The sequence below is a fragment of the Lolium rigidum genome, chromosome 1 (genome assembly GCF_022539505.1).
Source record: "Lolium rigidum isolate FL_2022 chromosome 1, APGP_CSIRO_Lrig_0.1, whole genome shotgun sequence".
NCBI classification, from domain to species: Eukaryota; Viridiplantae; Streptophyta; class Magnoliopsida; order Poales; family Poaceae; genus Lolium; species Lolium rigidum.
Window position 1 is genome coordinate 4,236,363 of NC_061508.1, and position 15,451 is coordinate 4,251,813.

General features: G+C 45.1%; 1 protein-coding gene across 1 annotated transcript; it reads right to left on the minus strand.

Annotated features, from left to right (window-relative positions):
* Nucleotides 1–9,192: 9,192 nt before the first annotated feature.
* Nucleotides 9,193–13,257, minus strand: LOC124684833. Its single transcript, XM_047219086.1, has 7 exons — nucleotides 12,979–13,257; nucleotides 11,021–11,069; nucleotides 10,638–10,946; nucleotides 10,475–10,523; nucleotides 10,290–10,384; nucleotides 10,068–10,192; nucleotides 9,193–9,633 (listed from the first exon to the last, which is right to left on the minus strand). The coding sequence occupies exons 1-7, from the start codon at nucleotides 13,134–13,136 to the stop codon at nucleotides 9,576–9,578; spliced, it is 843 nt and encodes a 280-aa protein (XP_047075042.1). The 5' UTR covers nucleotides 13,137–13,257; the 3' UTR covers nucleotides 9,193–9,575.
* Between the last annotated feature and the right edge of the window lie 2,194 nt (nucleotides 13,258–15,451).

A 15,451-nucleotide genomic window follows, 5' to 3' on the forward strand; every position in this document is an offset into this window, starting at 1 on the left:
GAATTTGTGACTTTATTGCCTTTCTTTTTTCATACGTGATGTCCCGAGGAGAAAGTTCTATTCCCCAAAGGGAGACACGGCCTGTAGCTTCTGGATTATTGAGTATGTTGGATAAAGGCGCCTCATTGACCACTATTATCGGATGCGCCGAAAAATAGTGGCGCAATTTTCTTGCGGTTGTGAATACTCTATATGCTAGCTTTTGGTACTGCGGGTACCTCTGTTTTGAAGGCGATAATACTTCGGCGATGAAATATACTTGGCCTCTCGCACTCCATGGAGTTTTCCTTCTTCTTCTCTTTCGACAACTAGCGCCGTGCTGACCACCCGAGGTGTAGCCGCAATATATAACGAGAGCGGTTCTTTTTCTTTTGGCGCCACTAGAATTGGTGGTGTCGAAATTTTCCGTTTGAGGTCCTCGAAGGCCCTATCCGCATCTTCGTTCCACTGGAACTTCTCTCCTTGTTTGATTAAGGCGTAGAATGGTAGCGCCTTTTCTCCCGACTCAGCGACGAATCCGCTTAAAGCTGCGACTCGCCCGGTTAGCTGCTTGTATTTCCTTCAACTTTGTTGGCTTCCTCATTATTACGATAGCTTGGATTTTTTCGGGATTTGCTTCAATCCCTCTCGCTGAAACTAGGAACCCGAGAAGTTCTCCTGCGAGGACGCCGAAAGAACATTTCGTCGGATTCAACTTGAGACAAAATTTGTCGAGGTTGTCGAAAGTTTCCTTCAAGTCCTCGATTAATGTTGCCCCCTTTTTTGATGTGATGACGACGTCGTCGATGTATACTTGTACATTTTTCCCAATCTGTGTTGCTAAGCACTTTTGCATCATCCGTTGATATGTTGCTCCCGCGTTTTTCAACCCGAAAGGCATTGTTTTGTAACAAAATACGCCATACGGTGTGATGAACGCTGTTTTGGCTTCGTCATCTTCTTTTAATCTGATCTGGTTATAACCAGAATATGCGTCCAAGAAGGAAAGATGTTCGCATCCTGCCGTGGAGTCGATAATCTGATCGATCCTTGGGAGGGGAAAATGATCCTTTGGACAATGTTTGTTGAGGCACGTAAAGTCGACACACATGCGAAGGACTTTCGTGTTTTTCTTCGGCACCATCACTGGGTTAGCTACCCAAGTGGCTTCGGTAGATATCTCTTTGATGAAACCAGCTTCTTTAAGTCGATCAATTTCTGACAGCATGGCTTTGCGATTTGGTTCTGAAAAACGCCGCAAAGGTTGTTTGATTGGTCTCGCTATTGGATCCAAGTTTAGGTGGTGCTCGGCAAGTTCCCTGGGTACTCCTGGCATGTCAGCTGGACACCATGCGAAGATTTTCCAGTGCTCACGGAGGAACTCGACGAGCGCGCTTTCCTATGCGAGGTCCATATTTGTTGCGATGGACGTCGTTTTCTTCGGATCTGTCGGGTGAATCTGCACTTCCTTAGAATCTTTTGCGGTATTGAAAGTTGATTCCTTGTTGGGCCTCCCTACGTCTGGTAGCACATCATAATCAGTCATGAGCCTTGACGCTGCGTACTCGCTCGCATCCCGAAAGTTTCTGATAGTCGATGAAAATCTTTGTCGCATTTATCGGCTAGCGCGAAGCTTCCTTTGACTGTGATTGGTCCCTTAGGTCCAGGTAACCTCCAAAGCAAGTACGTGTAATGTGGTACTGCCATAAACCTGGCATATGTTGGTCGCCCCAACAAAGCGTGATATTGCGACGGGAAATCCACAACTTCGAATTCCAACCTTTCTATCCTGTAGTTTTCTCGGGTTCCAAACTGAACGTCGAGATTGATCCTCCCCAGTGGGTAACTTGGCTTCTCTGGTGTGATGCCGTGGAAACGTGTGTCGGTAGGTTTCAAATTTGCGAGGGAAATATTCATCTTCCTTAGCGTATCTGCGTACATAAGGTTTAAACTGCTGCCGCCATCTATGAATACTCGAGATACATCGAATCCCGCAATTACTGCTTGGTAAGATCGGTGCTGACTGCCACTGGTCGAGGGACTTGCTTGTGGATGATCAGCTATTGTGAAGCCAATATCTTGCCCCGACCGGTTAAGGTACTCGATCGTTGGTGGTGGCATCTTCTCCGCCATAAACACATGTCGCGAGATTACTTTCCGAGCTCTATTGGATGGTACGCCTTTCGAATCATTGAGACCGCTCCGTTAGAGTTAGGATCAACATAGGGCGGTGGAGCGAGTGCTGCCGCTATTCCGAGCTGATGTCGATTTTCATCCGTAATCGCGGGAGGAGGTGGCAAGTGAATCTCACTCCTAGGTCCTTGAGGATTTACGTGCGGCTGCTCGAGCATTTGCATGTCCCGCCCATCTTAACATTGCCTGGAAATTTCGGCAATCCTTTTGCAAGTGTCCTGACTGTCTTTTTCCATTGCTATCGAGAAAGAAATGCATCTGACACGGCCCGTTCATCATCTCTTCGGGAGACACAAAAGGTCTCTAGAACCTTGGCCCGCTATTTTGCCTGTTATCTCTATTGTCGCCTTGCTTGTGCATTACTTCTACGGTAGTCATCTCTACTTGTTTCCTCCATTATTTCCCCGAAAGCCGGCCGATATTTGGCCAGGTGCATCGTAACTTGAAAATTGACGGGGAAATCGGCGTCTATTTTGAAAATTTCGACTGCGATCTTCCTCTGGGGACCTATGTCGTTTGTTATGTACCGCATCTTCACCATCTGCCCATCTGTTTGCTATCTCCATTAAAGCTGATACTGTTATTGGGTTTGTCCTCCCCAAGTCCTCCACGAAATCTCCTCGTCGAACTCCTGCAACAAATGCATCTATCGCTCTTTCGTCAGATATATTTTCCGCCGAGTTTTTGATGATGTTCCACCTTTGGATGTACTTCCTCATTGATTCATCATGCTTTTGTCGACATGACCTCAACTCTTCTAGTGTCGCAGGTTTTTGCGGAGTTGACCGGAAATTCTTGATAAACACGTCCTCAAAACTTTCCCGAGCTGTCGATGGAACTCGGGGGAAGCTTCTTTATCCATGATGCGGCGGCTCCGCTCAGATGTATCTGGATGCTTTGCATGGCTGTCGCTCTGGTCCCGCCTATCAATTTTACTGTCTCGAGGTAATCGACTAGCCAATCCTCAGGGTCTTGCACACCATCGAATTTCTTGAAACTATCGGGTAGCTTGAATCCTGATGGAACTCGAGTTTTTCGGACCCGTCGTGTGAAACATGGAAGTCCACACATGTCCTCTTCAGCAAGTTCTGGTGAATGCCGACGTTCCCTTCTTTCTTGTCGCGCTCTATCAACTCCGGCTCGAGTTATTGTGTCCCCGGCTCCACTTGCTCTTGGTGGATCTTGCCTTGCTGCGGTAGGTCTCGGACTATTTTGCCTTGCGGTTCCTTCGGGAGGTGTAGGCTGTGAACGCTGCTCCCATGGCTCCACATCCTGCCATGGCCATGTTGTACAACGCTTCTCTTGGATCTCCGGGAGGTGGCCTGGACGCTAAGATGAAAGCTTGTGTCGCCATGTATCCTGCTTCCGGTGTTTTTGGGATAATATTCCCCCTCGTGTCGATTGACATAAAGAACATGTCGAGGTTTTGGATTAGAGTCTCTCTTTCGGCTTCGGTATATTTTGCAGCCGAGATCTTGCTCTCCTCCGAGCTTCTCTATGACTATCTCCCGAAGTTTCTGATTGTCGACTTAATTCCGCTCATCGCCTGCTTGATGCGGAAGCTGCCTCCCTTCTTCTGTTCAAAGCAGCTGTCTGTTTTTCCAACTCTCTTCCAGCTCGGGCGAGTCTATATTGATAAGCTTGCAGTTCTTCGACTGTAGCAGTTGTCTCCATTGGTTCAGAGCCATCCAAAGCTTTCGCAGCTCTATCCCAGGCTGCTTGTGGAAGTTGAACTCTGACACGTGGTGTGGGCCCGACATATTTAGTGCCCAAACCTCTCCTTAGATCTGAGGGATCGACATAGGGGTTTCCCAAATCATCGAAAGCCTCTGATGTTTCCTCTTCATCGCGACTTGCTTCTCCAATGGCATAAACTTGGTGATATTTTGGAGTTTTCACTTTGCTTGGTTTGGTGACACCATCATAGAGATTGGTGAAGACCTTCCCAATAGAGATGGATTTGTCGATGAAGTCGAAGGCTGTCGGTGTCGCTCGAATCATCGCTTATATAGGAGTCCGCCGATGACTCGAAGGACATGTCGCTGAAGATTTTGGCGAGTTTTTCACTTGCCCTGCTGCCGATGAAGCGTGGCGACGAAATCTCCTTGTCGCTTGACTCGATGGATGATACTGAGTTTGAGAAATCAGGACCAACCGCCGATAATCCCGACGAGATCGGAACTTCGAGACGATACGATCCTTCTTTATCGACGCGGAAGTGGAACTTTCCAAACATCATCTTCATGGGCTCCTCCAGATACGCATATGCATCCAAACGGGAGGGCGGGTGAGGAATAAAATCAACGAGACCAGTTTCGATCTGTTTACCTCTGTCCATGATGTTGCTTGCTACCGATGAAGTCGACGATCTTGAACGTGCCATCGAGATCAGCTCCTTGTCGCCTCTAGACCCCACGAGACGGCGCCAATTGACAAGGTATTAACTTGTCAATGCCTACGGATTGTAGACTAGGGTTTAGTTGGATGTAGAGGGCAAGTAGATCTCGAAGGTTTCAGCCGAAAAGTACTCGACGAATATAAAACTAAGGTTGTGTTGACGATAGATTCGATGCTTTCGTGTCCCTCGACTCCCCTTATATAGGAGGCGGAGCCGAGGGATTCGTATTGTACAAGTTACGAGTCCGGGAAGGTTTCTAACTCCTCCCGCAAGATTACAAATAATGCTTCCTATTACAACTCTAGCTTTCCTTAACAATATCTTGGGCTTCCGAGTCTTCTTATTCTTCGGGTAGTGGGCCTTCAGTAAACCCCGGGTACTATCATCGGCAGGCCCATTGGGGATGCCTATGTCACCGGGGCCGCCGCCCTAGCATGCCGCGCCGCACCGCGCTTGAAGACGACGCGGAGGTTGCTGATCCAGGCCCCCCGCCACCACCTTTGGCTGTGACGGGCCCGCTGCCACCGCGGCAAGGCCGACGGCAGCAGCGGCAAGGAGGAGACGGCGTGGAGAGGGCCCCTGGCGGCACGATGGGGGGAGCCCTCGGGTCGCCCTGGGAAGAGCGACGCGGGAGCGGTTTCTCTCTATTCGAGAGCGGTCATCTGACAATCAACTTCTGAAACCGAAACAACATCAACAACATAAGATTCAAGTTCAACTTAAGCAACCAACAATTTTCAAATCAAGCATTGGGTCCACATACTATAATAATTGATTGATAATTGTGCAATGTTTTGTATGCTATCGGATGGGTTAATTTTTTGTGATAGTTATGATCATTTAGGTTTGGGCCCGTGCTGGAATCCTGGTTTGGTCACTACACATGTGCTACTCTAGAGGAAAACTACCACAAGCATCGTCCATCTGTATGTAAGCACACTTGAATTGATAGCATACCACAATACCAGCCTACCATGCCAAAGAGGATGCAATGACTTTACTCCAAGGTTTTTTGGCCAACCTCCTCGCTTTTCCCTAAGCTTTAGTCTACAATGTACACCTTGGATGTCTTTCATGTCAATTACTAATGCTTTCAGTTATGATCTAATTCATGTACGTGCTCGTGGCCCCAGAGATAATACCAAGTAGTAGGACTATATATCATGGTCAAGCTTCCAAAGAAACCCTGCTAAGAAACCCAAGGTCTCTCCACTAGCAAAATATGAAGTACCAAAGTGGCGATATTGTCTCACACTACCTTCTTGGTAATGAGGTCCATTAGCTAGGTTAGTAGGAATTGGAGACACCCAAATGTGCCTGAATCTAGAGTTCAGTTGCAGCTACATAGAAAACTGCCTATAAGGAGTTTGGCATTTGTACTTTAAGAACTCCATTGGCAGTACTGATATAATTGCCATGGCTGATTATGCTATAGATAATGGTAATTTTGCTTGCTGGTGCCCACCCTTTTGCGGTGAACCTAGCCAAGGCTAGTGCATGTGGTTGGAGCCAGGGGTGGAGTAAGACTTGGATTCCTAGTGCTTCGTTAATTGTTGCATTTTGAGCCACCAGGGTGCTGTTCTTCGAATTAATGTTTAGGGTGGCACACATGCTAACTTTTTTGAGCAAATTGCTTTAAAAAATCATGATTGAGGTGCGTGTGAACCACCTAAGCGATGAGTAGATCCGCCCCTAACTAGAGAGCATCTTCATGTTTGTTGTACTTTGAAATAGAATATGTTCTAAAAAAAATTTACGACCCCAAATATTCCTCAAAAGATAACCCATGGTACAAATCCTACGAGATTTTTTTTCAGACAAAAACGTGCATGGTACATAATTTCATTAAGAGTAGCAACAAAAAAAATGTTTATCCGATTTCAAAGAGCGCATTGCAACGCAACAAACTCGGAAACGGTTAAAGAAAAAAACTATGTGATGTTCGCCACAACCATTCACACATTTACACATGGGGATATGTTGGTGTATCAAGGAAGAAATCTTTATGCAGTGATTGGACCAGATCATGAATTAAAATGCTTTGTCCTCTCTATGTACCCACAAATAAGCTTCACTGAGCTACTCACGGTGAGACCCTGCTTGCACCACCGATCATAGGGATAGTGATGCTAGGTCTATGTCCATATGATAGAGAAAAAAATATGAATTATGATGGTCCAAACGCATGAGAGGACAAAAAATTGCTGAATAAGTAGATCTTATGAAAGAGTTGTTGTTTCCATTATTTATCTTATAATTGCAACCAAAACCTAGTCAAAAATAGGCATCATAAAAGCAACATATGTCTATTGTACATATCGGATGCTCAATACACACCAGGCCCGTTGATGGCCATGTTCGAGATGAGAGATCGCACAGGCCCCCAAAATTGTGGGGCCGCTGATCAGAGAGAGCTCGAGAAGCCAATCCTTCCGCTTATTTTGTGAGTTGCTCACACTTCCCGACGATTCGTTATCTGCCATAAGAAACCGAATCTGTAAGTACCCCATTGATGTTGGGCGGGCCAAAGCCTAAAGCGCCATACAAGAATTAGCTGGATGATGCACGTATTCCCTCTGTCCTCAAATGAGGGTATATTAAGTCAAACCTTATTAAATTTGACAACCTTCCTAGAAAACAGTAGCAACAATTATGACACTAATTTAATATTAATAGATTCATCTTCCAATATAGTTTAATAATAGAGTAATTGATGTGACCTATGTTGCTATTTTTGTGTAAAAATATGGTTGAATTTTAAAACATTTGACTTCTAAAAAATAAAAACGTACACTTATTCAAGGACGGAGAGTATCGATCAATTGATCCATTTTTACACGAGGCTAACTTCCCAGTCTATTCCAGTTTGTCGAAGCCTCGAAGGTCCGCTAGTCCGGCATGAGTAGCCAATCTGCCAAAGATGTCCAAACTCACTGGATAATGTCACAACTCATGTCCTACCTAAACCCTAAGGTACTATATATTTTTAGGGTTTCTAGACTATACAAAATACTGATTATGTTTTTGGTTAGATCACTTTCGCATTACATAAGGTATTTCATATAGTAGTAGTACTAACCCAGAATTGTATGATGCGAGAGATTAAATTTACACTTCACAAGAATTTAATCTGAAGTCAAATTTGTGATATAGTATAAGATTATTGATTTTGATTGAGGTAGTTGGCCGTAGCTGCATTCAAACTTTATGTAGCTTTATTTTTCAATTGCAAAGTACATATTGGTTTAGTCTGATATTAATGAAATATTCAATACTTTGTACATATTTTGGATCATACTGCATAAAAAAACTGGGGACATAGCATTGATATTTCATATTGTTCTAAATATCATAGGAATACCATTTATTTGAAATTTTATGATTAACTGAGCTTATACTTTTGTTACATGAAGTTTTCAAATTTTAGGGCTACATTTAGCATTTCGCACTCGGGTAGTAAATTCCCGGAGATAGCCCTAGATGTCCCTACAAAAGAATTAACAAATATGAACCTAAATTTGTGTTTGTGAAGACTTAAACCTAAATGGTTGGATTGTACATCCACTTTCCCTAAGCTTTAATCAACATCGTACTAATGTTTTCAGTTATGATCCAATTCTTGCTAATGCTTTTAGTTATGATACAATTCGTGTACGTGCTCTTGTCCCCAGAGTTAATACCAAGTAGTAGGACTATATATCATGGCCAAGCCTCCAGAGGGACCCCAATAAGAAACCCAAGGTCTTCCCACTAGCAAAATATGAAGTACGAAAGTGGTGATATTGTCTCCCACTACCTTCTTGGTAATGAGGTCCATTATCTAGGTTAGTAGGAAGGGGAGACACTAGGAATTCCAAATGTACCTGAATCTAGAGTTTAGTTGCAACTTCACAGAAATCGGCCTAGAATGAGTTTGGCATTCGTACTTTGAGAAGTTCATTGGCAGTACTGATCCAATTGGCGAGGCTGATTATGCTATAGATAATGGTAATTTTCTTACTGGTGCCCACCCTTTTGTGGTGAACCTAGACAAGGCTAATGCATGTGGTTGGTGCCAGGGGTGGAGTAAGACTTGGATCCATTGTGCTTCGTTAATTGTTGCATTTTGAGCCACCAGGGTGCTGTTCTTCAAATTAACGTTTTAGGATGGCACACATGCTAACTTTTTTAGCAAATTGCTTAAAAAATCTTGATTAGGTGTGTGTGAACCACCTAAGCCATGATTAGATCCGCCCCTGGCTAGAGAGCATCTTCATGTTTGTTGTACTTTGAAATAGAATATGTGCTCAAAATTTGTTACGACCCCAAATTTTCCTCAAAAGATAACCCATGGTATAAATCCTACAAGATTTTCTTTTTTCAAAAACACGTGCATGGTGCATAATTTCATTAAGAGTAGCAACAGAAATTGTTTATCCGGTTTCAAAGAGCGCACTGCAACGCTAGCTGCACATGTGCTTGAGAAGGAAATATAGCTGCACATGTGCTTGCTCGCCACGGTTCAGAACAGGGCAATAAAGAGCTTTGGTTAGATGATCCTCCCCTTTTTCTTCTCGCTGTAATTTTGATTCAGTAATAACTGTAATAAAGTTACCTAAAGTATTTAAAAAAATGACTCGCTAAAAAAGAAATAACATTCAACATAAAATCTTCTTATTGTAGATGTTTATACGTGCCACGCACGTGCACCTTTACTAGTCTGTTGCAAGTACTCGAGGGAACTGATGTGCATGCCACAAGCCATTCCCGTAGAAATGAACAGAAGAAAAAAAACGGACATGGTTAATTCTGCATTTTCAAATGGGTTGCTACGTTGCACGACCCGCAAATGCACGAGCGGAGCCGTGTGTTGGGATGTGCCTTCTTTTTGGCACAAGGCAGACATGTTAAGATTGAGAATGCTGATCCTTTCGTACATTTACACAGTCAGGACACCGGGGGTTCACCTCGCTACAGCATTTTTCAATTGGCACATCGATGTCGGACAACAAAGATGAGCCGATCATCATCCTTCTAATGATGCCTTGCATGGTAAGCCTCTTATCGTGTGCTTGCACTGGAACCTACAAGAGATAATACGTATTTAGTTAGCATGTTTAACTTCGGTTAGAAAGAACAGGTAAGCTGCAGGTAAAGCACTCACATGATCAGCATTTTGACGACAATTTGAGAACGTAGCAAATCAATATATAGTTCAAAACATCAAAATCAAACGAGCAACGTTCACTGTCAAGATGCCTGGGGTGATGTAAACCTCAAAGGAACTAGTAGCTAAATCTGCAAGGTGCAATGCCTATGAATGCATGCAGTTAACATAATCTGGTTTCTGGTAAATACTTTGTGATCCACCGCTCTAAGATAAGACTCTCGCCGAACTATCAATACACCAATATAAAAGGGTCGAAAATGATAGCAGAAACTAACAAAAGTGATCAATGCGATAGAAAGATGATCAGAAATACTACCCACAAAACAAAATGATGGTCAGAAATATTACCAGATAACATCTGAAGGAAAATATTCTGAGCTGCAACATAAAGCATCCACGAGTGATGTAACATGCTTATTATTCTTTTGGGATTCCGATGCATTACATTTTATAGACATATGCTGGGGCGCAACCTGCAAGCAGAAGTTTGCGTTCATACGTTTATCATCGAAAAATGGATGGTATAACCAATAGAGTAAGTCAGCCATATAATTCATAAAGGAACTACACCTTCTTACTGTAACGGAAATCACGTTTTGGCATGAAATCCAGGGGTAAGTTCAACGAACTGGGACATCTGACCAGCAGAAACAGCTTGGTAGGGCCTTCCAAAACAGTGGGAGTAAAAGCAGTAAGCCAAAAAGTTCAATGCATACCCAGCCAAGTGTATATAATAAGAAGCCAATAACCAATACCTGTGTAAGATAAACTCCCCGCACCACCTGATATGAGAGCTCGGATGGCCTGGAAATATACATGTTCATGTGGGGATATAAAGCAGGAACTGATGAAGTAATGGTAATTGTTCTAGCCTCTAGGAAATGATCCTTCATGTAGTACCAAAAAAGGGTAGCTCACCTTTCGAGAAACAGACTGAGCTAACTTGGTCGTAGTTTGCTCTTTGGCACTTCCAGAATCAAATTTACCATGAGTAACTGTAATGTCATAGACAAACAAGGGTCGAACAAGACTGCCCCCCAAAATTAAGGCAACTCCTTCAATGCTAGGAACTTCATCAAGCGCTTGCTGAAGAGCAGAGAGTAAGGCAGATATGCCATTCATTAACTTCTCGCGCTTCTTGATTCTGCATCTAACCTCCCTTTTTCGTGTGTTGTACTTTCTCTGGTCAGAAGGTTTCAGTTCTGCTGATGTTGCTGCCATTTCCATCTAGAGATGACCATGAATAATTAAAGGCCCGTTGAGTAAAGGGATAACAACATAAACATGTTTACTAAACATACCATTTCCTCCTTTAAACCTGCAAATTCATTTTCAAGATTCTGCAACACCCTGAAAATATTAAAATTTTGAATAAACTTCAAATCCACCTACAATTGTAGAAACAATGTAAATAACTGGCAAACCTACTCTGCTAAATGGATATACTATATAAGCTAGACTACATGATGTTCATGTTTCTTTATTTCTATTCAGGGTTGCACACTTAAAATTAAGCAAACAGCACATTATGAAACTGTTGAAGGTTTCATCGCCACTGATGCACGAGTATTTGGAAAGCATAACATTGTGGCCTTCATTCTTGAAATAGTAGTCCCAGCAAACAGGACACCAGAGTGCTCACTTTAACAGTATTGGCTACCAACTATATTTTACTCGTCAAAATGCCATGGTTAAAAATGCTCGCCTAGGTGTGCACTGAAGCATGCCTAGGCGTGAGGCAACAACAGATGCCTAGCGCTTAATCATGCCTAGGCATTTAGGAGAGATCGGAGTATAGGAGCTAGTCAGAGGCAAAACTAGGAATTCACGCCTAGCGCCTTTTTGAACCTTAAAATGCTGGGACAACACTTTCCATTCACCCTAGGAATAACAACCCTTAAGTATCTGATGTACAGGTATAGGAAACACGTGCCAGAGTAAGGCATACTGGGAAGGACAGTGTTCTGGCAGTGCAAATTCAGAGTGAAACCATATGTAAATTGAAAAATTCCACATGGTCCACATGTCATGTGGCCCGTACAGCCACAGCAAGAGAGCTTCCCAGGAGGTGCAACCAGACCAAATTACTGATAATGATCCTAATTTCCTATAGAATAAGAAGCTTAGGTCCATTTAAGAGATATTTCAAAAAAAATTGCTTTCCACCCTTGGCATTTAAGCTGGCTATATAATGACTGATCCTGTTTGATTATCAGTGAACCAAAGAGTAATCCATGTATCTCCATCTCCTATCATATCCTAGCCTATAACTGGCAGAGTGCCATCACCATCACTGGCTAGCATCACACAGCAAGGGCCCAAGGCCATATCCTCACGGCAAGCCTCTATAGTGAAAAGAACATGACCCAAGCACGCACCACCTAACACCACATTATAAAAGCTAAGTTAGGTAGGAATACAAAACTTAAGTCAACAAAATATGAGATATATACCACAAAAATTATGTCATTGGATTCATATTCAAAATAAGTTTCCAATGTTATAATTTTTGTGGCATATATCTCTTTTTTTTTTTACCAAATGAATGTTCAAAGTTTTTTCTCGAAGTGCTTATTAACCTCATAAACCAGTACAGAGGGAGTAGCAAAATGTAATATCGTTAACAAATTCTGCAAATTTCATTAAGGCACACGATCGGTAATGAAAACAATTTACGAGGATAACAACAGAGCACCAAACATCATCCGACATTAACACAGGAGAATAACAAGCAGCATTAAGGTAGCAGCGAGAATGCATAGGCTAAGAGCACGTATCAAAACAAAACAAATTGATGGAACAGCAATGAAGTAATGCCCTAGCTAAATCCCACTTAAATTATCATCCTGCAACGATACCAGGCAGCAGTACGGTAACAGCAAACGCAGGAGCTCAGAGAACATATCAAAACGAAACGAATTGGCGGAGAGGGACGAAGTAATGTCCTAACTAAAGCCCGCTTAACTCATCACCCTGTAATATTTACCCAATTCTGATCCCGAACGAAACGAATTGACGGAGAGGAACGAAGTAATGGTCGAATCCAGTAGAATCATTCTGATCCAAACCCTAACTTCTCGTCCCCACAAAGGGGAAGTTCAAATTTGTGACGGATTTGGAAAATCCACTCGAACCGTATGCAAACTAGATCCACAAGCACAAAGGTTGCTCAAATCCGGCTCACTTGAAAGCACAGCAGATTCTAACATAGCACGAGAGCGGGAAAGGGAGATGGGGGCGGGGGGGAACGGGGGGTTACGAGGGGATCTGGTGGTGCATATAGAGGACGAAGCCGACCAGTTCCTTCACGACGTGGAACACCTCCGACCGCCGCAGCGCCGCCGCAGCCACTTGCACCTCCACCACCGATCCTGACCCCTGAGTCTCGCCGACTCCCGAAGAACTCGTCATCTCCATTGGGGACCGTTGCAAGGGCTATGCTACTCTTGTGTGGGGAATTGGGGATATTTCGTTTCCTCTTGAGTAAATCAATGAAGGAGCGTGCAGTGTGCTAGCTTTCGAAAGCACCGATCGATGGGTGTACAATTGAAACTAGCTAGCTAGCTAAAAAATAAAAATAAAAGGATTTGTTGGAAATGGGGTTCAACTGATATTTTTTTAGTTATAAGTGAAAAATGTCTTTAAACCATTAGATTTGATTTGTGATTCGTGTTAATGATAGGTTTCAATATAGGTTACAACTGAGATTTGATGACATCATTCTATCGAGAACTAAGTTAGTTCTCAATAGTCTAAAAACTAAATTAGACTAAGAAAAGAGGTAGAAAAACTATCTCACACACCGAGTCGCTCCAGCACGGGGCGACTCGGGGCGACTCGGGGAAACCCTAGTCGCCGCCTGCAGGCTTCCCTATTTCGAGCCACCTCCCGCCGCCGATGCCACAAGCACGAGGTGGCGGCGGTTCCCTTGCCGAAAGGTTGTGGGGGGAGCTGTCGTGGTGGAGGAGGTCGTCATGCTGGCCTGGTCGGAGGCGCTGGTTCGGCCGACGCGGCATCGGGTTGAGCGGGGCGGCGGCCCCGATATCTCGGGGCGGAGAAGGCGTCCATTGTGGCTACGTGGGCAGCACGATCATCGGATTTGGGTGCTCCCGGCCTACGGCTCACGGTTCCATGCTCGCGATGCCGTTGGTCGATGTCCCCCTCTCTGCGGCGTTCGGTGGCGTCTGGGTTGCTATAACGTTAGGTGCCGTCAGCGGCGGGTTGTTGGGGAGGTGCCGGATTTGGCCTTTGTGGCTCGATTTGGCTCCTACAGTGGTCTGTTGCGACTCAGCTTGTCACCTCTGTGTGGTGCGATTGGTTGCAGCGGTGCCTCACTCCAAGAGCTCCCAAATCTGGTGATGGTGATGGTGTGGTTGCTCATATTTGGCAGTGGTGTTGTTGCTGCTTTGGAGGTGCACGATCCAGTGGATCTACGGGTCAGCGATGCCGGTTGCGCGGGTTGGTGGTCTATTGAGGCTCCGGGCGAAGTCTGCCCGGCTTGCCGGTCGACGGTGACGGCGTCCATGGACGTCGTGATCCTCCGTGGAGGCGCCAGCGTGGATCTCTTCGACACCCACAATCCTCGGGCCATGCTCTTCGGGCAAAAGTCTAGACCTCGGCAAGGGTTCGGGCGATGGCGGGGAATTTATTTTCTACCCCACTTTACTTTGGTACTTGATCTTTTGCCCTCCTTTACATGGTAATTACTTATTTGCCTAGATTTCTTTGCACCTTTACGATTTGCCCTCTGAAGGCTTCGGCCCCACGCAATGACAAGATTACCGTCAGTTGGTGTTTGCCCTGGGTCTCTAGTTTGTCTTTTGCTAGCGGCCGTGGAACACAGGAGTGGACGCCATGCCCACAGGCACATGGATGGGTGCGGGTACGACATCGCTGAGGACCTCCTCCCCTTTTTTGGGCCAAGAAAACCCCCGGCCACCTACTCAACTTTGTCGGTGCCGCAAGTGACCTCGCCCTCCCAGCGGCGCCATCATGCGGGAAGTGTCAGGGGGCATCGTCGATGACAAGGTCCAGCACTGCGACATCGAGGCCCCTAGCGCCGGACTTGCCCTACACGAGCGCTTCGCCAGATACGTGCCGCCCTTCTGGGACCCACGGGCCCTGGCCGCCTTCGTCAACCGCTATGGCACCCGTTGTCGTGGGAGTTAGGACTCAGGATGGGAGGATGGGAAGCAAGGGAGGCAGAGGTGCTCTATCAGGGGAGGAGCGAGGAGGGGTATGTGAGCAAGGACAGTGGTGGAGGCACCGGCACCACGGTGCTTTCTCCTACCGTCGTGAGATCAAGACCTTGCGTGAGATGCCGCCATGCCAGAGTGTGATAAGAGAGGAAGAAGAATTTGGGGAAAGGAACGAGGAGGGAGGGTAGAGTGGTATTTGCAAATCAGCACAACGTTCCCAATAGTACTAAACAAATGGAAATGGGCAAATCATCGAGTTCCAAAGTAATTTGGGGCAAAAAAAAGTGGCTAGGTAAATAAGGGCAAAAGATAAACTACCAAAGTAAAGTGGGACAATAATAAATTCCCCGGTGGCGGCGGCGTGTACACTTCGCTACCCTCTTTAGGGCGCCGTCTTGAAGATCATTTGCCTCTACACGCATTCCATAGGCTGGACATGCACGGCGTCGCGACTGGCAGGTTCCCGATCGGCGACGAGAGAGTTCCGTGTGGTGGCTTGCATGGCAACGATAACGTTCATGAGCGATGGTCTGC